Source organism: Perissodus microlepis, chromosome 15 (genome assembly GCF_051167445.1).
Source record: "Perissodus microlepis isolate ML-2025 ecotype Zambia chromosome 15, ASM5116744v1, whole genome shotgun sequence".
In the NCBI taxonomy this organism is placed as follows: Eukaryota; Metazoa; Chordata; class Actinopteri; order Cichliformes; family Cichlidae; genus Perissodus; species Perissodus microlepis.
This window is the reverse complement of record NC_140475.1, coordinates 30,934,532-30,960,789: the sequence shown is the minus strand read 5'-3', so window position 1 is coordinate 30,960,789 and position 26,258 is coordinate 30,934,532. Positions and strand designations below refer to the sequence as shown.

Genomic DNA, 26,258 nt, shown 5'->3' with positions numbered 1-26,258 from the left:
GTAGAGTTCCGTTTTGATTTGGATTGTTTTCTATAACTGTCCTGTAGGGGGCAGCCAAGCGGTGAACGGCACCGACACTGTCGCCTTATGACGTAAAAGAAGCCAGTGTCCGGGCGTCAGCCATCTTCTCTTAAATTGTCAACCGAGCTCTCGGAGCGGTCTGCTGTTGGACAACAAAAGAACAACAACAACAGCGATCATGGGAGCTGTTTTGGGTTTGTGCTCGATGGCAAGCTGGGTCAGTATCATTCTTCATTTGACTGTGAGAACAGTGTTAACAGCGACAGGACGTTTTAGCTGCCTCGATTTAACAAATGTTGCAGTGACTGCGCAGGAGGAAAATGTCAGGCCAACACGATGAGCGTCTGTGGCGCAGACATACTAACATCACCGTTTGGCTCATAACACACTTTAGTGATTCAGTTACTGTGAGCGTGTTACTGCACTTTTAGTTAGACGGAGCCGATTATGCGAAACATCGCCGTACTACCTCCCATCCAGCAGGCCTGTTGATGTTCATGTTACACAGTGACGGCTCGTAAACACACTGTCCGTGATATGAAAACACCGGGGTGTGACGTTAGCTCAACCTTGTAAACAGAGTGCGGTATCCGCGGCACGCAGCAGGTTCGTGTCATGTGAAACGGACAGATACACTTACAGACACGAGGTGCTTCTAGGAACTAAATGATTACCGTTATTCCTGTTAACCAATGAGCTTTAAAATATCTGTGCTTAACTCTAATACTCGACTTGTTCCCATGTGTGTATGTAGATCCCGTGTCTTTGTGGCAGCGCCCCCTGTCTGCTATGTCGATGCTGCCCCAGTGGAAATAATTCCACAGTGACTCGCCTCATCTATGCCTTCTTCCTGCTTCTGGGAGTGGCTGTTGCCTGTATCATGTTGATGCCTGGCATGGAGGGCCAGCTCAAGAAGGTACGCAGTGTTCCTGACATAAAACTAGCCTTGGAAGAATGCCTGCATATCTCCTGCAGCACAGAGATGTCACAAGTTATGAAAACACTCTCATGGATATTTTAGTTTGCTAAGGCTTTAACAGGATTCTGCAGTGAGAGTAAATATAGTTTGGTTCATTGCTCCTAATTATGTAAGACACATGGTCCTTGTTTGCTGTTAAGTAGCTTACCAGTTGTTAATCACCTTATTCTCCTAATGAGCCATACCTGCCCGTTCCAACTGTTAAATACTTAAATATGTGTGATATTCACACCAAGAGAACTATACACGGCTGTGAATGTACTGTGATCTTTCCTCTCATGTGGTAACTGTTGTTATGTTGATCCCTACAGTGGCCTCAATCCCCTTTTTTCTGTTTGTGCAGTTTTGTTGTATAATATTGGCTACATTATTATAACAAAATAATCTGGTGGGATGTTTGGAAAAAGTTTTAACGGTGTTCAGTCGGCGTGTTTGGAAGCTGCAGTGCTGTGAAAAACCTCATTCTTTGGGTTTTTTGTTTGTTTGCGTTTTGCGTATTTGATTTTTTTTTTTTTTTTTTTTATAGGCATGTTTCTCAACTAAGCAAGTGAGACAACACTCTAATACTAGAATAACTGACAAGTCAGAAATACTAAGATAATATGTTACATTTGAGAACAGTTTAAAAAGGCATTTCAAACCATTAATCCGATTCTTCAGTGCTGTTTAGATGGGCGCCACCTCTTGTCATTCATCATCAACACGTTATACTCAAAATAGACACCAAAGAGGAAAAACCCTTCCGATAAACCAATGTTAAATATGTTATGGAAACATGTTCACGAATTATTAAAATAGGACAAATGAACATCTGAAAAACTAAAACTGTAATTGAACAGTGTGGCACTGCATCATGAACGATGCACACTGTTTGAAAATTCATGACAACGACTTCAATAAAAGTTCAAATCTAAAATAAGAAAACAACAAATTTTGCAACCTTTTTTTTCGTTTATTGAAGTCTGGTCGCGGGGGCAGCAGCAGGGGAGCCCAGACCACCTCCTCATCACCTCCTCAAGGTTATCCGGGGAAACATCCAGCCATTGGTGTGTCCTGGGTCTGCGCTGCGACCTCCTCCGATAGGACGCGCCCAGTTTAGACACCTTACCGAGGAGGTGACAACTTTAGCCATCTCCTTTTTGTGTAGAGCTGCAGCTACTCTACTCTGAACCCCTACATAATGATCCAACTCCTCAGCCTCGCAAAGGGAGAGACCATCCGCCTTTCGAAGAAAGCCAATGTCCACCGTTTGTATAGCTGTCTCAATCCAGGCCTTCACTATTAGAATAACAGATTTTTGGTGTTTTTCAACAGTGCTCCATCTAGTGGCAGATGGCTGCATAACATTTATGACCCAACAATTTACCAGCATTAGGCATCAAATCTGGTACCAAATAGCTGACGGTGAGTGTACCACATCACTGTGGAGGAATTTTTGCCCCCTCTTTGCAGAATTGTTTTAATTCAGCGACAAAGGAGGATTTTTTTTTTTTTAGGTATAAGCTGCCTTTTAAAGTTCATGACCTTGGTTAAATTTAAGTCCAGGCTTTGACTAGTAAAATGGTCATTGGACTGGTTCTTATGTAGCACTTTTGTACTCTACCTGAGCACTCGGTGCTTTATTCAACTTGTCTCTTTCACCCAAGCACTTTTTTCTACGTTTTTCTATGCTGGATCTATCTAGCTCTATTTTTTTTCCATTTAGCATTTACACACATGCGTCCAATGAATGCGGCGGAGAAAAGATTGGGACTGGGCCCAAGGATATTTGGCATGCAGACCGGAGAGATGGAACCACCACTTGCTGTTGTGCTTTGGGTCATTGTCCTGCTACATAACTCAAGTGTGCTCAAGCACTTTGACCGCTGTATAAGAACCAGACCAATTTCCATTTTCAAGATAGGTTTGTATGGCCTTGTGCAAGCAGTTGTGTTAGTGACATTAAGCAACACTAATTGTCTTAAAACTAAAGCAACTAAAAAAGATTCAGTTCAGATAACTTTTCTCTTAATAAATGAAATCATCATTTTAAATTGCTCTCTATTGACTCAGGTTATCTTTGTCTAATACTGAAATGTGTTTGCTCTAAAATATCTAAGCATGACATATCTGACCCAAAAAAAAAGTTAGAAAAGAGGCAAATATTAGCTTTGATGTATCCAGTGGTGGTGTTTGTATGACCGACACATCGCTTGAGTGGCGGGTGCTGCACTATGACACAACTGTATACACTGTCTCTTTTTATGTTGCTCTAGATTCCAGGTTTCTGTGAAGGAGGGAGGGGTTCGTCTATTCCTGGTGTGGAGGGACATGTGAACTGTGATGTGCTGGTTGGCTACAAGGCCGTGTACCGTGTTTGCTTCGGAATGGCTATGTTCTTCCTGCTTTTCTCTCTGCTCATGATCAAAGTCAAGAGCAGTAAAGACCCCCGTGCTGCACTCCACAACGGGTGAGTCAGCATGTCCTTCTTCCACATCATCTCTGCTATGACACAAAGTCAGGTTTTATTGAGATTTGATGGATTGATTACCTGCTTTAAACATGCCAAACATATCATGTTATTAGAACATGTGACAAGCTGGAACGTGTTCTTGTTATAGATCACATCAAAACTAGCAGCAGGGAGTGAAAGGCCATCTTTACTGCGGAACATCCCACTTAGGACTGCAGCTAGTGATTATTTTCATGAATATAAGAAGTATTTTCAATTAAATTCAGTTTTATTTAAATAGCACAGCACCAGATGTGTTGCTCACAGTTTCCTGATGTCCATCATTGCACGTTTAAAACATGTTACCATTAATGTACTTGAATGATAACATCCGCGAACGTTTTCAGCAGTAATCTGATTGTTAATTTCTTTATGTTCTATTTGTCAGGTTTTGGTTCTTCAAGTTTGCAGCAGCTGTTGCCATCACTGTTGGATCCTTCTTCATCTCAGAAGGGCCCTTCACTACTGGTAACTGTTTTTGGTTCACTCTCACTTAGTCCAATTGATTACATTGATAAACAATACATTGATCATTGATTGCACACACACACACCTTGTTTCATTTTACAGTGCACATTAAGGGACAAGAATAAAGAAATGTGAATGTGCCAGATTAAAGCACTCTATTCATCTCACAGTACACTGGAGATTTCATTATATTAGTGTCCTTTGTGTAACGTTCTTTCTCTCACTCTGATCCACAGTGTGGTTCTACATCGGTATGGCGGGGGCCTTCTGTTTCATCCTTATCCAGCTTGTTTTACTCATCGACTTTGCCCATTCTTGGAACGAGTCCTGGGTGGAGAAGATGGAGGAGGGCAACTCTCGCTGTTGGTATGCAGGTATGATGACAAGTGACAGAGGATACTCGTGGAGATGACTAAAGAGCTCTGTCTTTGATCTAATAGATTTGAAGTGCAGACAAAAATGTTTTGGTCATAGCTGGAAAAATGTGAAAAATAGGATTTACTTAAGACTTATTTTTATGTTATTAATTACAACAGTCACAAGAAATAATTAGGTGTACACTTGGGTGTATTTGTTTTATATGACAAGTAAACAATTCAAGGTGGTGTTTCCATCAGCTGGAAAAGCTTAACACAACTCTATGTTAATGAGGTTTCTTTGTTTTTGTATGTTCACAGCTCTGCTGTCAGTCACCACAGTCAGCTACCTGCTGTCTCTGGTGTCTCTGGTCATGTTCTATGTCTACTACACCCACTCTGATGGCTGCACTGAAAACAAGGTCTTCATAAGCATCAACATGCTCCTCTGCATCGCTGCCTCCGTCATGTCCATCCTGCCACAGATCCAGGTTCACACCACTTCTAGACGCACATTTTGTGTACATTAGATGACTCGATATGTTCAGCTTTTATATGTAGTAGTAAGATGCATTAATTATATTAACATGACAGGATATGAAGTGCTTTATTATGAAGTGATGTTATGCAATGTAACACTAAAAGGATAATGGCAGGAATTCTAGCAAGATGAGTCAGACATGAGATGATGGAGTCATGGAGGTGTCGCCTAATATAATTCACAATGTGTCATTTATGAAAGTTGTTAGAAAATAGAGATAACTGATGTGTGGTGTGTCATGTACAGGAGTCCCAGCCCAGGTCTGGCCTGTTGCAGTCTTCTCTGGTGACACTGTACACCATGTACCTGACCTGGTCTGCTATGACCAATGAGCCTGGTAAGAAAACAAAAGCTTTTCAGTCTGCTGTGTTTTGCAGTGTACTGGTATGTGCCCATAACTGACCCCCAGACCCAGGCCTAGCCCCACACACACAGATACACGTCCGTCCACATCTACCCCACGCTCTGACGTGAACGGTGCCCGCCCAAAGCCAGCAGTGATCCCGGAACGCTGCTTTGAGAATCAGCTTGACACCAACGGATTTCAACTTTATTCTCAAACTGATCAATAATAGTTTTTATCTAATGTGGGCCTAATACTGTCCAGAAATGTTTTTTCCTTTTCTTTGGGTCCAGTAGGTGTCGTTCTTGATTGACGCACCAACACAGTGTTGACACAGTAAGGCCAATGTTGCCACACGCTCCGTGTGGCGTCATCTTCTCATCACTGCCTTACAGTATGAAGCGCCCTGAGACAGCTGTCATTGTAATTTTGGGCTGTATAAGTAAAACTGGCTTTATGAATGCCTGCATTTGATGCTTTTAGAGGATAAGTGTAAATTGGTTGGAAAAAATGCCCTCAGCACTGCACTGGTAATGTTTAAATGTGTATTTTTGGGATGCTTCATGCTGCATCGATCTATTGTGTGATTTATCAGTTCCATTCTCTCCACATGGTCACACTCTACTTGTGAATATGGGTGTTTCTATTGGTCCAGATAGATCCCACAAGGAAAATGGTTGTGTTAGAGCAGCTGGACAAAGAATAAAAATACTGCAGTGTACAATAAACAGAGTGCCACAGGTGCCTAGTGCGGACGCTAATAAATGCACGTGCAAAGATTTACAAATACAACAGTGATTTTTAAAAAAGTAACAACGAAGTTGGTTTAAAAAAAAACAGTAAAATTAAGACTGAGGTTTTGCAGAGTAGTGCAAATTGTGTTGATAAATGTGTCCACTATTAATCTAAGAAACTGCTGCATGAAGGTATAATACAAAAATATGTGTGGGATGGTTTGGCTAATAGGTGTGATCTGCTGTCATAGAACAAGTAGTTACTGTACTGTTCTCTATAAAACAGTAGGAATGATTTTCTGTAGTGTTGTTTGAGGCAGCGGGGTTGAATCACACTGAGGAAGAATGAAGGAAGGAGCTTTGCTGCCTTCGAAGTGTGGAGTAATGCTGGCTTGTCCATGATGGAGAGCAGTTTGTCCTTCACCAACTCAAAGCCTACGGACTCTGGCGCTGATGCTTTCCGCCCCGTCTTATAAACAGCATCAATGTAAACGCCCAACTACCAGTAGCTCTCCACTGTTTCCACCTCCTCACCCATGATGTTGATGGGCCTAGCTGAAGACTTTTTCTTTTGGAAGTCAACTGCCATCTCTGTTGTCTTGATTACATTCAGAACGAGGGGATTTCTTCCTCACCAGCTCTCTGTACTCTGACTCCTGCCCACCCTTAGTACATCCAACCAGTGTAGTGTCGATGGTGACCCAGTGCTTGTTGTTAGGAAAACTGTATACAGTCCTGGTTGGGACGATCCTCACAGAAATGTATACAGTCAGTGATGTAGTCTGTGATGCTATAGCTGTCATTTCCATTTGGATCACAGAACATGTCTGTAGTGTCAGAGCATTCCTGCAGGGCATTGCTGTCTTCTACCTCTTCACTGGGTTGGTGGCAACAGGAAGGAAAGGAAGTACAGGAGCACACTAAGAATATAGACGGATAGAACACCTTCCTAAATGCTAAACGCTACTGATATCACTGACATGTAGTTCATTTGAATAGACTTCAGTGGCTGTGCAGATGACGGTAATTAGATAATTAAAGAATCTCTTCTTGTCTCTCAGACAGGAAATGTAACCCAAGCCTTCTGGGCATTATTGGACTAAACACCACAAGTCCTGGCAGTCAGAACCATGTGGTTCAGTGGTGGGATGCCCAAGGGATTGTGGGATTGATCCTTTTCCTCATGTGTGTCCTTTACTCCAGGTAAGGAACTCCTTAATTATCTTTGTAATTCTAAACTTGCAAACACCCAGACAACTAAATGGTTCATTTACTAACCTGCAGGCTGTCTCTTTGTGGATAGCACGATTCTAACTGTAGCCCTCTGTTTATTCGTCAGCATCCGCAATTCATCCAATGCCCAAGTCAACAAGCTGACTCTGACCAGTGATGAGTCTGCTCTCATTGAAGATGGGCCTCAGACGGACAGCTTTGAGGAGGGAAACGGCCCCAACAGAGCTGTGGACAATGAGAAAGATGGTGTCACGTATTCTTACTCTTTCTTCCACTTCATGTTGTTCCTTGCGTCGCTCTACATCATGATGACACTCACCAACTGGTATAGGTAGGTTTCACGCTGTAGGAGACCTGTATAAGTCTGTCTTTGTACTTTATATTTGTTATTTCATGGGTTTTGTCCACAATAAGTTTAAAGTTGCGCAGTCTTCAATAGTCAGAGACGTTACCTTTGCTTTGCTGTGGATTTCTTACCTCATATGTGGGGTTTAGGTCCAAATAAGGCGCGTTTTGTGTTTCTGCTAAGGTATATTATTTGGATAGAAGCAACTAGTCCACTTTGTTTGTGTGTATCCGCAGCCCTGACTCCAAGTATGAGGCCATCACCAGCAAGTGGCCGTCTGTGTGGGTGAAGATCTCCTCCAGCTGGATCTGCATCGCACTCTATGTGTGGACATTGGTGGCTCCACTGGTCCTGGTCAATAGGGACTTTGACTGAAACTGCACACTGTCCCACTGCTCCTCCAAATATTGAAGCTTTCACCTGTGTTTTGTTACTGCAAATTAAGAAACTTAGTAGTTAAATAACATTGCATGAGTCAGTGCTGAAGGAATGGTTGTTTATTGGCTCTGGTGACTCGCTTGTATTGCTGAGTGTAGCTACATAACCAGAAGGTGATGAACTAGTCAGGACGTTCATGTGTTTTGTTTTTGTTTTTTCCAGCTGTGACTTCAGCCCATTCTCATGAATCCTTAACAGTTTGTTGCAGTCGTTAGTATATCCTGTTAAACCCAGTGACGACTTGCACGTTTTTCTTTGAAAACTCGACGTGACGTTAAGAGTAGTTGTATCTGAAAAGGTTCCTATGATCCTGCGTGCACATCAACTCTGCACTGTAATGTTCTGTATGCTGTTTCCTGTTTTAAAAAAAAAAAAAGGGAAAAAATGTTTTTATTCTTTTGAGTTGTGCATGAGCAGCTGTGACATTTAGAAGCAAGAGTAGGTTCCCACTGGCTCCATCACCCTGCGTGAGCAGTGTTGTGCATATGTGTTGGTGTAGATAGTTCTTCTTTATATTGCACATGTCTGCACACGCTCAGCTAATTGAGTAACAAGATGCATTCTTGTTTTTGTTGCTTCTGACTTGCTTTTTGATAACATTTGTGGTTTTGACTGCTTGACAAGCTTCCTGATAAGTTCTTGCGTAGCGCATTAGCCTGTTTCAGACATATTGTGGATGTGTTTGAGTCTCATCTGTGATATTTTTTTTTTCTTCTTGACCTAACAGTATATTGTAACTGATTTAATAAAAGAAATATGGGCGGGGGGAGTCAAGTCTAATTTGTTGTTTGTTGTTTAGCTGGGTCGTACACAGTTGTCAGCTTCACCATTATTTGGTAGGTCCACCAAAACACTCTCATTGAGCTCTGAACCTAAAGGTATCCTGTGCTAATGTGTCACACAGTGTTCAGTCATTTGTTTCCTGAAAGGAAATCTCATCTCATCATGCTTAATACCATTAAATCCAAGCTGAAATCACAAGATGAGATGGCAGTAACATGAAAAACCACCAGGGTAGTGGCAGGAAAGTCTAAAGTTCTTTTTCTATTTACAGAAGTTTACATTTATCTTCAATCTTGCTCACTTCTTTGTAGTTTGTGTCCAGGCAGTTAGACCTGTATTTTATTTTATTTTTTTAAGTGCTCATCAACGACAGTTTTCCACTTTCTGGATATCTTGCAGTATTCTTCAGTTTATGCAGGCCGTGTACTGAAAGATTCAGGTAGAAATCTTTTGTACCAAATATAATCTTCATCTATAATACAGTACTGCGCTCTGCAGATATTAATTTCAACTGCTGTAATAAAGGAAAGTATCAAATAGAGGACAAATAAAGTGCATCTCTTCTCAGTGCTTGTATGTCAACATTTGCAAAGGATTTCTTTTGTTGCAGTGAGGTGTAGGGCTCATCAAGTAATTATTGAGTATTCCACCAATTAATCAGATAAATCATTTTCTTATTAATGAACAATAATAAATATTCAAAAGGTGAAAATTTCCATTTTAGATACGTCTGTCAAAAGAAACAACCCACGTCTATCTACGTGCCCTAGTTAAATGTAACTTCAATGCAAAAATATATAAATACTTGAGTACATTCAGAGGTCAAATAAAATAAGCAATGAACACAAGCTAAACTAAGGCATAAAAATATAACCTGTCTCTGACGGGTTTCTGACATTAATGGGGGCAAAGAGTAGATACGTGCAGTGGTTGGGATTTGGCTATTCCCCTGCCGCTCCTCGTTTCAACTATTTCCACTGCAGATCCCACAGATCAGTCACCCGTCCGCTCACCAGCTTGAAACAAGGAATAATAACAGTTTGCCTTCTCTGCTCAGCACCTTTATCTTCCACATAACTACATCCAAGCATGTTCCTGGCATGCTTGGACACTTTATTTCGCATGTTACATTTTCTCATTTGGTTTAAACCTAAATTATTTTTCTATGATTAATTTTTAGCTTAACAACTTACAACTATTTTTCACACAGGACCAGTAGGATTAGATATTTTTATTCCTCAACAAATAAAGTCGTCATTTAAATTGCTATTTGTATTTACTTCAGTTCAATTCAATTTTTTTTTACAGCACCAAGTCACAACAACAGTCGTCTCAAGGTGCTTTATACTGTAAGGTACCCCCACAATAAAACCGAACAGTCATATGGCCCCCTCTGAGCAAGCACTTTGGCGACAGTAGGAAGGAAAAGCTCCCTTTTAACAGGAAGAAACCTCCAGCAGAACCAGGCTCAGGGAGGGGCGGCCATCTGGGGTGAGACAAGGAAGAAAGGATAAAAGACATGCTGTGAAAGAGAGCCAGAGATTAATAACAAGTATGATTCAATGCAGAGAGGTCTATTAACACATAGTGAGTGAAGAAGAAACACCCTCCTCCACAATGGGTTTCATTTAATATGAGTGACTCAGTTTCATGTAGTAACACAACATATTGTTAAAAATGTCAGTCAGTATTCAGCAGTATTATGTCTGTATTATTGTTTCTACTGAGTAAGTGCATTTCAGAAATGGTTTTCTAATTATTTTTAGGCAATTTGGGATGTGAAAAGTAGAATTATGAACACCAACAAATGGACATCTTTTATATTTTATTATTTGAAATGAATCATCTGTCATGTACACCACTAGAGTACACTGAAAAAAATAACCTGTGGGATTAACATAAAAAAATGTACATTGGTTGCACGCAATTAAGTTATGTTTTGTCAACCTTCGTTTTTTATGTTCCAATTGCATACAATTATTTATACATAAAAACCGTGTCCGATAAATAAAACTCAGTTAAGGTTGATCTCACTGTATGTACTGTACATTTTTTTTTTCAAAGCAACCAACAAAAACATTTTGAACAATGACCTGTATTTTTCAAAACAGTATACAGCTGTAACAGCAGTCCAGATGATACATGACTCATCCGAATGCGTCTCTTGAAAAACATTCCAAAATGTACCTCACAAACATCTGCTGGATCCTGAATTCAACATTCTAGGGCCTATGACAAATTTAACATTGAATTTGAAATCTCTTTCACGCCTCACTAATACTTACACTGTGGAAAACAGGGCGTTAGAATACAGTTTACCTTCTTTCAGCCTGCAAACAATCAGATCCTACAGAGAATCCTTCTTATTATATACAATGTGCACTTATTTTTGTAAATTTATTGAACTTCTTTCTTTGAAATAAGAGTAATATTGGGCAGACGATAGTTTACATCCATACAATATCCTCTTGCAAATATTAGAAGAAATACGTGATAACATAAAAATGACAATACCATCTCTTTACATCATCATATACAGCTACTATAGTCTATGCACAGTCTTTGATGACCGTGAACTCAACTCACATTGCTATGTGTTTAAATTACATTCTGTCAGTCATTTCTCAGTACATACAATATGTAGCTAAATGAATTTGTGTTAACTTGATTACTGTGAGCATGGAGACATTTCTCCATTCAGACCATAAAATGAATACCTTGACTTACCTGGGTGATCCCAGCTATCCTGCTTACCAGATTGGGCAAAGCCTAGCACTATTCATTTGTGTACAAGGGAAACCTGGGGGTTGCACCTGACTCACAAGTTTATCAGGCTAATGCACTTAACTCTGTCCCAGTTCTTAGGCTACTTTAACAGGAAACTCGTCTCCTTGCTCAGGGCTCATGGTAGTGTAGATGACAGTGGGCTCCAAGACTCTAGGGCAAAGTGGAGGTGGTTCATATGGTGTTTGATTGTCTTTGTTTCTGAATTGCTTGTAGACTCGTGGGTCCTGGACCACATAGGTTGACGAGGAGGAGTAAAAAACCAGGCCCAAGATAATGATGAAGAATGACAACAGATAGAGGCCCGAGAACTGAAACACATAGACAGAGCTATCATGTGACGTTCAATATATGCATACATGCACTATTTTATTTTCAACTTATTCTAAAACTAATGTAAAGATGCACATTTCTTTTAGGATAATGCTGATTAATAACAGTTCATCAGGATTGGTTGTCCTGACTTGTCTTTTATTTAAATCTTATTTAAAGTCTCATAAAAATCTATTATATTTGTCTTTATTTGATAGTGCATGGTAGAAAATGTAGGGAATCAGTATTATCCAAGAAGGCAGTGTCAAAGTGAGATCTCTGCTGTTGGTATTAACACTATATTGCCAAAAGTATTCACTCACCAATCCAAATCACCAAATTCAAGTGTCCCACTTACTTTCATGGCCACTGCTTCTACAAACATTTGTGAGAGAATGGGTCACTCTCAGGAACTCAGTGAATTCCAGTGTGGTGCCATGGTAGGATGCTACCTGTGCAACAAGTCTAGTTCTGAAATCTCCTTGCTACCAAAGTCAAGTGTAAGTGGTATTATAACAACTTGGAAGTGACTGGGGAAGACGGTAACTTATTCACAAATTGGTGGTGTCAGCAGATGCTGATGGATATAGTGAGCAGAGGTCACCAAATTCTGCACAGTCGATCACTACAGACCTCCAAACTTCATGTGATCTTCAGATTAGCTCAAGAACAGATTCCTGTGCAGCTGCATCCAGCCTTACACCACCAAACGCAATGCAAAACCTGCATGCAGTCGTGTAAAGCATGCTGGACAACTGGACTTCAGTGCAGACAGTGAAAAAGGCCTGTTCTCTGGAGTGAAGGCATTTTCTCTGGAGTGACGAATCTCGCTTTTCTATCTGGCAATCGGATAGATGAATTTGGGTTGGTGGTTACCAGGAGAAAGATCTGACTGTACTGTGCCAAGGTTTGGTCGAGGGTGGTGGCACTCTCACTCGGTGTTGGTCCAGTGTTGGGAACAGTATCACTTCCTGTTCCTGTTACACAATGGTGTAGCTTATCTGTGTAGCCCATTTAAGTAAAAACTCTTGGAAAATGACTTATTTCCTAGTGTCCCAAAGCTTTATTCAAAGCACACTCTTTGTTGAATAACTGGCTAATTATATTTACAGTATTCATTCACCGTGTCTTTAGGGATTCATTACATTAGCTTAGCTTTTAGCCAACTTACTAGCAGTACGGTGTCTTTAACTGTCCCTCCTGCACCTTAGTCCTAGTAGTCCTACACAGAAACCCCTAGTACACCAACCATTCACATCTAAAATCTTTCCCCACTCTGTGGCACAACCGCCAAGGAACAAACTCTGGTTTGGGTCATTCTGTTTTGAGAAACGTTTCGTTAGAAACACCATGTCTTCCAAAGGCCAGAGCAGGGACATTCAATGAACCCTGAAATTGTTGGTTAAAGATAAACAGATTTGGTAAAATTCTAATTCACATCGGCAGCAATTAAAACCTGGATACATCAATCGGAGGTCAGTAAAATTAATATTGAACCAGTGTGTAACTTTACCAAAACAATGTCAGACTCTGTAGTTTTCTCTCGTCCCCTCCTCAGTCGAACCAGGAGTGACATGTTTAGTCACATATTTTCCTTAAATCGCTGTCTGTCTGAGCGGTGTCCAAAAAATGATGTGAGCTTTATAGATAATTGGGAAACTTTCTGGGGAAAACCTGATCTTAGCATGGAAGACAGCATCCATCCCACTTTGGATGGAGCAGCTCTCATTTCTAGAAATGTATTAAAGCCCCCAAAAGATGACTATCCAGAGCTGGGACCAGGAAGCAGAGTTGCAGTGCTAAAAGCCTCTATGCAGCTTCTCTCCTCCTGTTATCTCCCCAAAAACCTATCCCCTTAGAGACTGTATCTGCTCCCAGTCCAACAAAAAACAAACCAAAAATCAGCAAAAGACAATTTAAACATAAACAAATCACAAAGAAAGACCAATTTAGTACCAACGAGTAAAACTGTTAAATGTGGATCATTAAGCATTAGGTCTCTCTTTCTGAGCCCAGGCTAGAAAACAATTTAATAATGGATCAGCATATTGATGTACCCTGCGTTACAGAAAACTGGTTAAATGAATCAACACCCCTGAGTTATACTAGCTCAGAATCCTCAAAGCACAAGACGAGGAGGACGAGCAGCAGCTGCAATATTCCACTCCTGCTTATTAATCAACCAAAGACCCAGACAGAGTTTTAATTCATTTAAAAGCCTGATGCTTAGCCTTCTTCACCCTAACTGGAAAACTCAAAAACCAGTTTTATTTGTTATTTATTGTCCACCCTAGCCCTTACTGATTTAGTTTTCAGTTCAGATAAAATAATTATATTGTGGGTGATTTTAACATCCATGTAGATGCTGAAAATAACAGCATAAACATTGCATTTAATCTGTTATTAGACTCAATTGGCTTCTCTCAAAATTTAAAAGAACCCACCACCACTTTAATCACACTCTAGATCTTGTTTTAATATATTGCATAGAAACTTTACATTTAAAAGTGTTTCCAGAAAACCCTCTCTTGTCTGATCATTTCCTAATAACATTTAAATTTAGATTAATGGATTACACAGCAGTAGGGGAATATCAGAGTAGATGTCTTTTTGAAAGTCTGGTAAGTACGGAAAGAATTCCTCCACCGTTCTCTTCAATGTTATATACCAACACAGAGAGCAGCTAGCTAAATTCTACTCCCACAGTGGTCGATTATCTCGTTAATAATGTTACATCTTTGGTCAGTATGACCCTGGATACTCTGGCTCCTCTGAAAAAGAAAACTTGGCTCTGTTGAGCTTTAACATTAACTAGTAATAACTAGTAGAATCTTCCCATTGAATTTTTTTTTTTGTGTTTTCCTTCCTCTGGGGAACTAAAAGTGCCCACCAAAAAACACATGACATATCAATGGAAAGCATAGGATGTCCTCTATTTAGTACATCAGTACTTAGTAAGGTACACTACAGGTCAAAAGGTTCAGAACACCCCAATTTTTCCAGTTATTTCTTACAATTCAAGTCGTTCAAGTCTAATGAATAGCTTGAATTGGTACAAAGGTAAGTGGTGAACTGCCAGAGGTTAAAAAAAGGTAAGGTTACCAAAAACTGAAAGATAATGTTTATTTCAGAATTATACAAAAATGCCTTTTTCAGGGAACACAAAATGGGTTAACAATTTAAAGCTGTTCTGCAGCAATAGAGGTTCATCAAGCCTTGAAAGCCGTTCATACTAATTCCTACAGCTGTTCCAACCTTTCACTCTGAACACTCTGACAGGAAGTGGTCTGACAGACCCAAAGCCACAACTGATAAACCACAACAGAAAAAAGAATAAGATGGTAAGCTTGAAAACATGGAATGGCCAGCACAGTCTCCAGACTTAAACCCCATCAAGCTGGACAAAAGAGTGAAAGCAAAGTAACCTACAAGTGCCACACATTTATGGGAACTTGTGCAACAGATATGGGAAGAACTTTCTGACAAATATTCGATTGTATTGTAGAAAGAATGCCACAGGTGTGTTCAGCTGTTATATCTGCAAGGGTGGCTACTTTGATGAGTCAACAGTTTAGAATACTTATTTGTACTGTGCTTTCCTTTCAGAGTTCAATCAGACATTAAACTGGATAATTTTCAATAACAAACTGGACAAATTGACTGGTAGTGTAGCTCAAATAAGTCAAAAGATTTTGACCAAAATCAGACCTCATGTTATCTTAAATGGTATGGTACCTCATAGTACCATATCACCCCAACGGCCCCAATCACTCTCACACTGGAAACTTACTTGTTGTTTCTGGGGTATTTAAACGTAGAATGGGAGGCAGAGCCTTCTTTCAGGCCCCTCTTCTATGAAACTACCTCCCAGCTTGGATTTGGAAGACAGACACTATCTCTAATTTAAGATTAGGCTAAAGACGTTCCTTTTTGACAAAGCTTATAGTTAGGGCTGGACCAGGTATCCCTGAATCCTCCCTTAGTGATTGCGCCATAGGCCCAGTATTTCTCCTTCTCTCAACCCTTGTCACTCACTATGTGTTTATACACCACTCTGCATTTAATTAAGCATTATTATTCATCTCTGGCTCCCTTCCACAGCATTTTTTTGTCCTGTCTTTCTCACCTCTATAAGTTGCAGCAGATGACCTTCCTGAGCTTGCTTCTGGTGGAAGTTTCTTTCTGGAGGTTAAAAGCTTTTCTTTCCACTGCCACCAAAGTGCTTGCTCATAGGAGGTCATCTGATTGTTGGGATTTTCTCTACATTATTGTAGGGTCTTTACTTTAAAATATTAAGCACCTCGAGGCAACTGCTGTTGTGATTTGGTGCTATATAAATAATATTGAATTGCATTGAAATATGGTGTGGGGTTGTTTTTCAGGAAGTGAGCTTAGCCCCTTAGTTCCCAGGAACTCTTAATAGTTCAGCATACCAAGACATTTTAGACAATTTCATGCTCCACACTTTGTGTATTTGCGATCATTCTCTTGCTTATACATCCACCTTCATTTTATCATCATCATCCTGGTAGATGGCAGCAGCTTTTTATCATGATCGTCTCAGTACATGTTTTCTTCAATTATATGAAGCATACCAGTGCTCTATGCTGAAAAACAGCCCCACATCATGAGGTTCCCACCTCCTAACTTCGGTGTTGGGATGCCGTTTTTGAGACCAGGTATATGCAATGTCTTGACTTCTTTTCATGTGTGGATTGTATGGGTTGTTACCGACATCTAGTGATATTTCATGTCAATAGCACCATTAAAAATATATTTACTAAGAACATAGATGAAGCGTTCAATTCTTATTTTACCCCCTGTTCTGTGATAAAACAATCATCTGACAAATAAACTCTAATGTTTTAATGGTTTCAAGGCATTATTTAAGCATTTCAGCTCCCAGTTTTGGGATTACCTGTTTTCCCTTCTAATGGACATGGTTAATGGCAACTAAGCTATTGATAGTTTCTTATATGCTACAACTAAGCTACAACTTAAATAAATGTTGCATAAAGACCATCAGTTACGAGACTTCCGATAAAAATTTACTATAAAAATTTTGTTTGTTTGTTTTTTTTCTAAGGTTGTAAGAAAACAGTTTCCAGAAAATCTGGTCAGTTTAAACTCTTAGGTGGCATTTTAAAATATGCTTTGACACATTTTTACAACACATCTCAAGTTCTCAGCTTTGAAGATACATTTCTCATTATAGCAACACCAAATACAGTAAAGATAAACTCCGTTTTCCTTGTATTACTTCTGGAACCTGTGTGAATGTCCTGCTGCCCATGTCACCAAACCCACTTACCCTCCACCATCAGACCTGTGCCACCTGCCTGCCAGCATAGCTCTTGCCTTTTTTGTATTCACCTCATCCATTCTTAACTTTATATCACTTTTTATGAGCAAAAAAATATTTCTAAGTGCAACAAGTATCATTAGCATTTTCATAAGTCACAACAGTGTACATCATTTATACCACAATGCAGTTCAGTTATTTTAGTTTTAATCAACTAAATCAATTAGTCTAGTCAAACTAAATAGTGCTTTACTGTATATATATCTTTTGAACTGCACATCATCACATAAATGATTCCTGGCAGTTGATTACCTTGTAGTGAAAGAGAAAGAGGCCACAGAAGAGACTGTAAAGGTCAGCCGTGAGCAGAGACAGATTGACTGAGGTGGCACTAGTCCTCTTCATCACAACAGGCATGAAGCTGTAAAGGCCAAACATGAAGGCACTGAAACCAACATAAAGAAGACCTGTGAACACACAAAGAGGTATCGTTTTTAATAGGATTTATTTTTATTTCATTATAAAGTGCTCAAATACAGTAGAGAAACTCTATGTAAGAACCAGTCTATGTACCATTTACCATAAAAGTGGTTATTGTGATCTTATGGATCATGCTATGAGTTATTGCTAACTCTTCATTCCCAACCTACACTGTAGAGATGCAGAAAAACACATTTGTGTACCAACATTTTTTACATACTGAGGCGTAGTCACAAGCCCTTTTCTCCAGACAAACCAAGGCAAAAAACTTTTATGGGAATTCCTAACACATTTTGTGTCTTTTTGTAAGTGAACAGGGTACTTCTCCAATACTTTTCATTTTAGTTCAGTTGTATTTATATTGAACCAAATCACAACAACAGGTGATCTATATTTATATTCTAGCCTGATTCTACCAGAAGTTTCTTTCTATTACAAGGGAGTTTTTTCTTCCCAGAGTCTCCAAGTGCTTGCTCATAGGGGGTTGTCTGATTCCAATACTATGTGGTCTTTATCTTACAATGAAGTGCCTTAAGGGACTGTTGTAAATAGTCTCTATACACATATACAGTTGAACTGAACTAACTTGAATGTGATTCCTGCCACTTTGACCAAGATCCATGTGAGCAGATCTGAGAATGAGAGGTTTCAGGGTGTTTTGCCTCCTCTTTTATGGCTGATGTACCTACCATCAAAATGCCATCTTGTGTGACTGGCAGCAGCCACTAGAGAGGGCTACCTTATAATGCAAGCATGTAGCTTGACAATTTCTTCTCAGAAGTCCATCCCTTGATAAAGCACACTAGTTCCATCTCTGACTCTGTCACTTACAGAAGGGAACTGAAGAGCATGCAAATCTTTGAAGTCTTATTTGTGAGAAAGCTTGATAAAGTCTGATAAAGTTTGAGAAACAAATGCTTTGACTTTTTATCCTTGAGTGATGGTTTCCCATGTTTTCCTAAGTGATGAGCTTCATTACATACGTCAATACGAGGACCCATGTGCTTGAGTAAAGTGTGAGTAAATGCATCAACTGCATTTTCATTGACCTCTAGGTCAATACAGAGATGCTGTAGGTCAGCATCTCTGCAAAAAGCCACATCATCTGCAAAAAGCAGAGATGAGATCCTGAGACCACCAAAGTGAAAGCCTTCCGCCACTTGGCTACGCCTAGAAATTCTGTCCATAAAAATTGTGAACAGAATCGGTGACAAAGGGCAGCCCTGGCGGAGCCCATCACCCACCAGGAACAAGTCCGACTTATTGCCGGCTATGCGGACCAAGCTCTTCGAAAGCGATCGTATAAGGACTGAATGGCCCGTAGCAATGGGCCAGACACCCCATACTCCCGGAGCACTCCCCGCAGGACATCCCGAGGTACATGGTCGAATGCCTTCTCCAAGTCCACAAAACACATGTAGACTGGTTGGGCAAACTCCCATGCACCCTCGAGTATCCTCGAGAGGATAAAGAGCTGGTCCAGTGTTCCATGACCAGGACGAAAACCGCATTGTTCCTCCTGTATCTGAGGGTCAACTAACACACACACAACTCTGTGTGTGTGTGTGTGTGTGTGTGTGTGTGTGTGTGTGTTCAGAGTCACCTATCTGCCAGTTCCAGGATACTCTTAGAAGCTCTTTGTGTTCCATGATAGCCCTGCAACAAAGCATACACAGAGATTTAATAGCACTGGCTTATTTTTACAGAACCAGAGTTCCTTTAGGGTCTTGGTGCACAGTGGACAAAGAATGTTTATTCTAAAACCACTTTCAGTGGTCCCAAAAAAGTTGATTCTGTTCATCTGGATGTAACATAACAATTTGCATATTAATGATCAAGAAACTGACCTCATGGCCCATTGTTTGCCAGTGGTACTAGTTTCAGTCATTATACAAATGTACTCATTATACAGTTGGAGAAACCTGCAGTCAGCAGAGACTGAAGAAGTGACTTGGATGAGTGACAAAACGTTTCTCCCACTGAAAACACTATGTTCAAATGAACAGAATCAACCTTTTGGGATTTCCTTACCTGGATGATTGAGCATGCATCAAGACACTTTCAGTGGTGTTTCGCTTTTTGTGTAAAGGTTCAAATTGCAGATAAATGGGGTGGTTGTAGCTCAGGAGGGAGAGCAGGTCATCTGCATACCAACTGGAAGGTTTGGTGGTTTGATTCCTGGCTGCTCTATTGTGCATGCCATATATACTTGGGAAGATGCTAACCCCAAGTTGCTCTCTCCAATGCATATACTGGAGTATGAATGTTAGATAGAAAGCACTTACTTAGAAAACACATAAAAAAGTGCTTGTGTGAATGGGTGAATAAGTTAAGTTGTATAAACTGGTTTGAGTGCTCAGGTGGAGTAAAAGTTCTATATAAGAACTAGTCCATGTGCTTCAAAGTTTTAGATTTAATTTCCTGGTGAAAATTTGTCTAAAATACCTGATAGGAATGAGTGGAAAGGCCAAAGTTACATTCAGAAAGTGTTGTTCTTACATCCTCTCACCATTTGTACCTGTAATGTACCTGTATTATCATTATGCATTAATACTTAATTTTTTAAAGGTAAAATGTATTCTCTTAAAGGCTAATAACAAATGCTGTAAAATACACATAATTCAGTTAAAAGTACAATATGTCTAAAATTTGATTAAATTTAAAATTCAATTTAGAAATGAAAGAAAACTACATCAAAACTGTGCTAAATATACGTAGCTTGTTACTTATTAAATTTTGACCACTTGCATTTATGATGTTTCCCCTCCACACAAACTCACAGCTGAATGCCGCTGAAGAAGGATCCAAATAGTCCCAACATGCCCAGGAATTCAACACGACTCAAGTTCTTTACAATAAACTCTTCGCATACATTGGATATTCCGTACAGCATAGCTCCACCCAGAACTAGCAGATTCCCAAACAGCTTCTGCTCTCCTGGAAAGATTCAGGAAGAAAGAGAGGAGGAATCAACACTCACAAATGACCAAGAGGCCCCAACAAACTCACAGCACCCACACATGCATGCACCCTTAGTGGGCCACAATAATGCATTGTTTATCATATCAAATTACCAGTGGATCTGTGCCTTGATGAGCTGCTTGCAATCAAATGTAAATTTGTTGAGTGTCATCTTTTAAGTATTTATGTGTACTTGACAGTGTGTACTTGGTACTTGCCAAAGCCTTGCTGTCCACCAAGAAGAATGTCAGCTCCTACCATGCAGCCAATGCCAAGCAAACATAGACCTGTCCCGACAAAATGGACAGTCTTGTATCTCACTAGGAGAAAGAACCAGGACAGCAGCAATACCACTGGGATGACAAAACAGTCTAAGAGCTGAGAGAAAGAATCGTGCACAGAGAAAAAAATAAACAGGTTGATGATTTCTTTTTCGTTCACACCGGAAGTGTTGTTTCATTCTAATCAGACTTATCTTTTTGTTACTGTTGACTAGTGACTCCATTACTGTGTATTCTAAACAATGCAATAGGTGATTTCAGTAGAGTTCCTAGTGGTCTGTCAATGCAGATTAGATCCGCATCATTGTCAGAGGATACCAATTTAATGTTTAAGAGACCCAAAGATTAATAATCAAAGAGAATAGAACAAAATAGCCCTTTATTGGCGAAGCAGAAGTCAAGGTATCCTGATTCTTCACTGATTTTCCATAATGGAACTCAAGGGCTTTTTTATTTAAAAAAAAAAAAAAAACTCAAACAAGCTTTGTACCATAAACATCAACATTATTTTGTCAGACTTCACAAAAACTCTATGGGTACTATGAGGACAGCTGGCTTTGATGTAATGTCTGCAAACATGCACAGAAGCACTCACACATACCAACCTGTACACTGGACAGTGTAGTGTACTGGTAAGCCCTAAGGACCAAATAGTTGGCCTCAATGTCTATGACACCCAGAATCATGTATTTCCACCAGCGCTGCATTAGAATGGCCAGCAGGTTCCCTTCCCCTGGTGAGAAACATAGAAAGGGAAAAAAGGAAAGAATCTCACAACAGTATTCCAAACATAGGGACAAGATAATTCACTCCATTACAGCACATGTGCACACACACACTCACACACAAAATTGTGTTTTCATATCTTAGTGGGGACATCTAATGCTTTCCCTAGCATCTTACCCTAACCATCACAAATGAAGGAATAACCCTAACTGCTTAGCCTAAACCTAACCATAAACGTATTGTAACCCTGATACTAAAACCACATTTTGAGTGTCAGAAAGACTTCAAACTCTTGGGGACAGGCATTTTGTCCCCATAAGGGCTACTGGTCCCCACAAGTTTAGTAATATTCAAAATTTTGGTCCCCACAAATATATGTAAACATTGTGTACACACACACACAGTCACAAATGTCCTATTTAGTCAGTCAGCCAAAAATATTATTTTCTGTTTATATTTCGTGAAGATTGTGCAAGTAGTTTATACCATAAGATCAAATATGAAAGTCATTTCCACAACTTTGTCATTATCAAATAAAGTTAGGATCTTGCAACACAGAAGTTTGCAATAAGTGACAGTGAGTCTTTCACATCAATGTGAAAGATCAACAGGACCCTAAGAGTCTTCATCAGGGACTCAATGGGGACGTGGCAGACAACACTGGAGGCCAACTTCAAAGTCATGGCACAAGTCGCCATCAAGTGCGGGATGTACCAAGGAGATGCTCTGTCCCCACTGCTGTTCTGCATAGGCCTGAGCCCCCTCAGTGAGTTCAACACTGGCTATGGATACCGACTATGGAATGAAGCAGTTGTCAGTCACTGTTAGAAAGCCCACTGTTTACACGTTATTTGCTTGGTTGAAGTGTTGTGGTTTGTTTATATAGTGTTTGCACTGTGGAAATTGATATGTCCTACGTCATTGAACTCACCATATCTATGCTGATGCTCCTTGAATGCACCACTCTGTGCCATGTGCTGCTAGTCTGTCTTTGTAGCTGCTGATAGCCAGCATTGCTCCTTGTATCCTCGCATCAGCATTTCGTGGGTTTTGGTTTATTGCTGTGTGTGAATGCCAGAAGGTGGGTTCTGCTTACATGATGTTGTGTATGTCAAATGCTATTGTATGTATTTGTTCCCTCGTGACTATGCTAATACGCTAATATGCTATGTAAGCTACTAAGCTAGTTAATGCTAATTATAAATCTGGTGTAATTATTGAAGTTGTTATAGATGTGAGTGTTGAATACAGTTCCTTGTGCTACCTCTGTGCTAGAATAATGTCTGGGCATGTTGAATGTTTTATGTGTGCTGTACTGATAGTTGCTTTATGTATCGTTACTACAGACCACAGCTGAATAAATCTCCCAAACCTGGAAGCTGCCTCCGTGTTCTTTAACTGGAACACACCCACCATACCCTGCCGCTCTAAATCAAATCAGCTAAACTCCCGGAGACAACATTCTCTCCATTTTATGGTCCTTCGAGCCAGAGTAGAGTACTGATTAAGGTATGGAACAGACAGATGTCCAGGCTGACTCAGCACCCCCACGTGTTTCGCAGAGAGAGAGACGGCCACCTGCTTACCTAACCGATTATGAGGTTTCAACACTCCCTCTTGAGGGACAAACTCAAACCAAGCAACCGGCTACTGCTTCCCAGTGTTCACATAGTGGTAAAACACGCTCATCCCAGAGGAGCTCCAGCTCCAGGTCCACAAGGGCATCACACTCGTCGATAGGCAGATTCCCTTCCCACGCATTATCAGACCTGGAAACAGCCCAGCTCGAAGAGCGAGTAAAGCAGATGGAACTTGAGGAATTCCAACAGCACCTAGAAGAGGATCAACAAGTCGAATATGAATGTCAACGACTTCAAGCTCAAGCCAGAGAGGCCCAGCAGCTACAGGAAGAAGCCATTAGAACCCAAGAGTCGTTGAACAGACAGCTGGAGAGGCGACGACAGCTAAAGAAGAGGGTAAACGAGTTGGAGATAGCCAAGATGGTTACTTCTCTCCTTAAAGAGAAAGTGCAAGAACCCAGTGGTTCCAGAGTCTCACCATGCCCATCGGAGAATAGTAATTCGAGCACCCATGCAGCTCTACCGTCAGTCGGTCCCGTGGGTCAGCCTCCTGTACCGCTAGTCACTCCACCCTCAGCACTTACCGTGATCCAGCCTCCAGCGCCCGTGGTAGCTCCACCGCCAGTAACCATGGCCTCGCATCGATTGCATTCTCAATGCATGCCCTAAGTGCTGCACCCAACTGTTCCAGCTGGACCTCGGTCTACTACCTTTGCACCTGATATCTCTTACCAGGCATCTACTCCATTCTCAGTTCAGCCATCGCAGTACGCTCGTGCAGCCTGCACCAACCCGGCCGAAGCAGAGTTATCTTGCACTCCCACCCGGACTAAGTCCGAGCTACATCAACTACCGACAGCTAATGCGTACCCTTTCCTCGCCACAGGTTATGGCATTCCCAAACCTATGATTCCCTCCTTTGAGAGTGGCCGTGAAAGTGACTTTGCCTTATTGAAAATGGCTCTTGACAACCTTTTGAACAGTCATCCACACCTGAATGAGCAATATAAATATCAAGTGCTGCTTGGGCACCTACGGCTACCTAGAGCAATCCAGCTAGCTAAGGCATACATGCACGACCCAACGCCGTACACCATGGCCATGCACGCCCTGCAGGACAAGTATGGGCAACCCCGTCAGCTCGTCCAAAGTGAATTGAGCACAATTCTGAATGCTCCAGCTATCAAATTCGGCGATGCAGAAGCCTTTGACGCATTTGCCTTGTCTATCCAATCCCTAGTAGGGATGCTTAGGACACTGGAGGGCCAGAACGGCTTTGAGCTAAGATGTGGGTCTCATGTCGACCGGCTACTGAGTAAGATGCCACCCAGTTATCGCGATGGGTTTGTAGAGCATTGCTTGAACCAAGGCATTCTTCGGACAGGTACTGACCAAACCTATACCCTGCCTGATCTGAGTTCCTGGCTGCAGATGAAATCCCAAGCGAAGCGCATCGCAGGTAGAGCTGCTTCACTCTATAGTCCTGAAGCTTATAAGCCAACAAAGAAAGACCAGCGTCTTCCCAATAAACCAAAAGAGAAATCTACAGCCTTCTTCCTGACTTCCCGGGAAAACCCCGGCGCAGAAGGGAGTTCTTTCCGACCAAAGTCCTCATCCAGACCAAAACCATACTGTCCCCGCTGCGAGAATAAGGAGCATTTCCTGAACGCTTGTGTAGAGTTTAAGAAACTGACCACCGATCAGATGGTGAGGTGGTTAACTGATGAACAGCGGTGCTGGAAATGTGGAAGAACTCACCAGCCGGAGGTTTGCACCCTCAAACGACCTTGTAATACCTGCAGAGAGCAACACCTGACTGTACTGCATGATGCGGCCCAGCAGATCCAGAAGAGTGTGCTCATGATGACTGCTCCGACTACAACAGTGTACTTGGATAGGCCAAACCGTTCCCCCAAGGTGATGCTGAAGGTTGTAAATGTCTTGCTATGCAACAGGGACCAAACATTGGAGACTCATGCAATACTTGATGATGGCTCAGAACGAAGCATCATTTTACCACAAGCTGTTCGACGCTTAAACCTCACCCCAGAGCCTGAGACACTCACCCTGCGCACTGTCCACCAAGAGGTAGTGCAGCTTTGTGGCGCCTCAGTCTCCTTCCAAGTGTCTTCCCCCTACAAACCTGGGGAGAAGTATCATATACTAAAGGCATTCACCGCCGATGCTCTTGGTCTCTCAGAACATTCCTATCCGGTGAGGATTCTCCAACGCCGCTATAAACACCTGCGTGACTTACCTCTACCTTTGGTAGACCATGTTCAACCTCTGCTGCTTATCGGCTCTGACATGCCTCATCTCCTGGCACCTACAGAACCAGTTCATCTGGGCCCGACAGGGGGACCCATCGCTGTCCACACCAAGCTTGGTTGGTCGCTCCAAGGTCCCATCAGTATCGACCAAACTCCTGCAACTGAGCAGAAGTGCCTGTTCACAACAACCGTTGTGCCAACCAGTGAGCTTTTCAGGAATGTTGAGCGTCTCTGGTAGATTGATACGCTGCCTTATGTGAGCGAGAAGCAGGTAACCCGATCGAAGCAAGATCAGCAAGCTCTGAACCTACTCCAGACATCCACCACCAGGGTCACGGTCGATGGGACACAGAGGTATGCCACACCACTGCTTCGTCGCGCCAACTCCGCCACGCTTCAAGCTCCTATGGAAGCAGTTTTGCCAAGTCTGCGCAGTACAGAGAGGAGACTTGTCAAAGACCCACAACGCGCTGAAGTATATTGTCAGGAGATTCAGAAGCTAGAGAAGTTGGGCTATGTAGCTGTGGTGCCACATGAGATAGCTAGAACCACTGCAGAATCCTGGTTTATACCTCACCACATGGTGCGACACAATGACAAGGACAGGATCGTCTTTAACTGCTCTTTCCAGTACGAAGGGAAGTCCCTCAACTCTATTCTCCTCCCTGGACCTGCCCTAGGTCCATCTTTGCTAGGAGTTCTTCTTCGGTTTCGACAGTATCCAGTTGCTCTGAGTGGTGACATCAAAGGTATGTTCCACCAGATACGCCTTTTGCCAGCAGACAAACCAGTGCTGCGCTTCCTCTGGCGGGACATGAAGAGGAATGAA

At 41.4% G+C, this 26,258-nt stretch overlaps 2 protein-coding genes and 1 long non-coding RNA gene across 3 annotated transcripts in view; 2 read left to right on the top strand and 1 right to left on the bottom strand.

The window, feature by feature from the left end:
* Positions 1-96: 96 nt before the first annotated feature.
* Positions 97-8,730, top strand: serinc1 (serine incorporator 1). Its single transcript, XM_084952843.1, has 10 exons — positions 97-238; positions 776-937; positions 3,256-3,449; positions 3,880-3,959; positions 4,196-4,333; positions 4,637-4,806; positions 5,103-5,193; positions 6,995-7,136; positions 7,273-7,497; positions 7,749-8,730. The coding sequence occupies exons 1-10, from the start codon at positions 200-202 to the stop codon at positions 7,885-7,887; spliced, it is 1,380 nt and encodes a 459-aa protein (XP_084808969.1). The 5' UTR covers positions 97-199; the 3' UTR covers positions 7,888-8,730.
* slc35f1 (solute carrier family 35 member F1) overlaps positions 8,303-26,258 on the bottom strand; it is a 29,004-nt gene continuing 11,048 nt past the window's right edge. The window contains exons 3-8 of the mRNA XM_084952845.1: positions 21,459-21,586; positions 20,791-20,950; positions 20,392-20,548; positions 19,215-19,267; positions 17,444-17,598; positions 8,303-11,828 (exon numbers count right to left, since the gene is read on the bottom strand). Of these exons, the coding sequence (XP_084808971.1) occupies positions 11,595-11,828; positions 17,444-17,598; positions 19,215-19,267; positions 20,392-20,548; positions 20,791-20,950; positions 21,459-21,586 (887 nt within the window). The 3' untranslated portion in view covers positions 8,303-11,594. The remainder of the gene's footprint in view (positions 11,829-17,443; positions 17,599-19,214; positions 19,268-20,391; positions 20,549-20,790; positions 20,951-21,458; positions 21,587-26,258) is intronic.
* On the top strand, positions 22,411-22,957 carry LOC146372415 (uncharacterized). The gene is made up of 2 exons (XR_014802709.1): positions 22,411-22,660; positions 22,926-22,957. It is a non-coding gene; the product is annotated as an uncharacterized LOC146372415 (long non-coding RNA).

What these genes read in the sequence shown, in the direction of transcription:
- serinc1 (XM_084952843.1), top strand. Translation starts at nt 200, where the DNA reads ATGGGAGCTGTTTTGGGTTTGTGCTCGATGGCAAGCTGG. An exon ending in TGTGCTCGATGGCAAGCTGG is followed by an intron (nt 239 to 775) that starts GTCAGTATCATT and finishes GTGTGTATGTAG; the next exon opens with ATCCCGTGTCTTTGTGGCAG. An exon ending in ATGTGTGTCCTTTACTCCAG is followed by an intron (nt 7,137 to 7,272) that starts GTAAGGAACTCC and finishes TTTATTCGTCAG; the next exon opens with CATCCGCAATTCATCCAATG.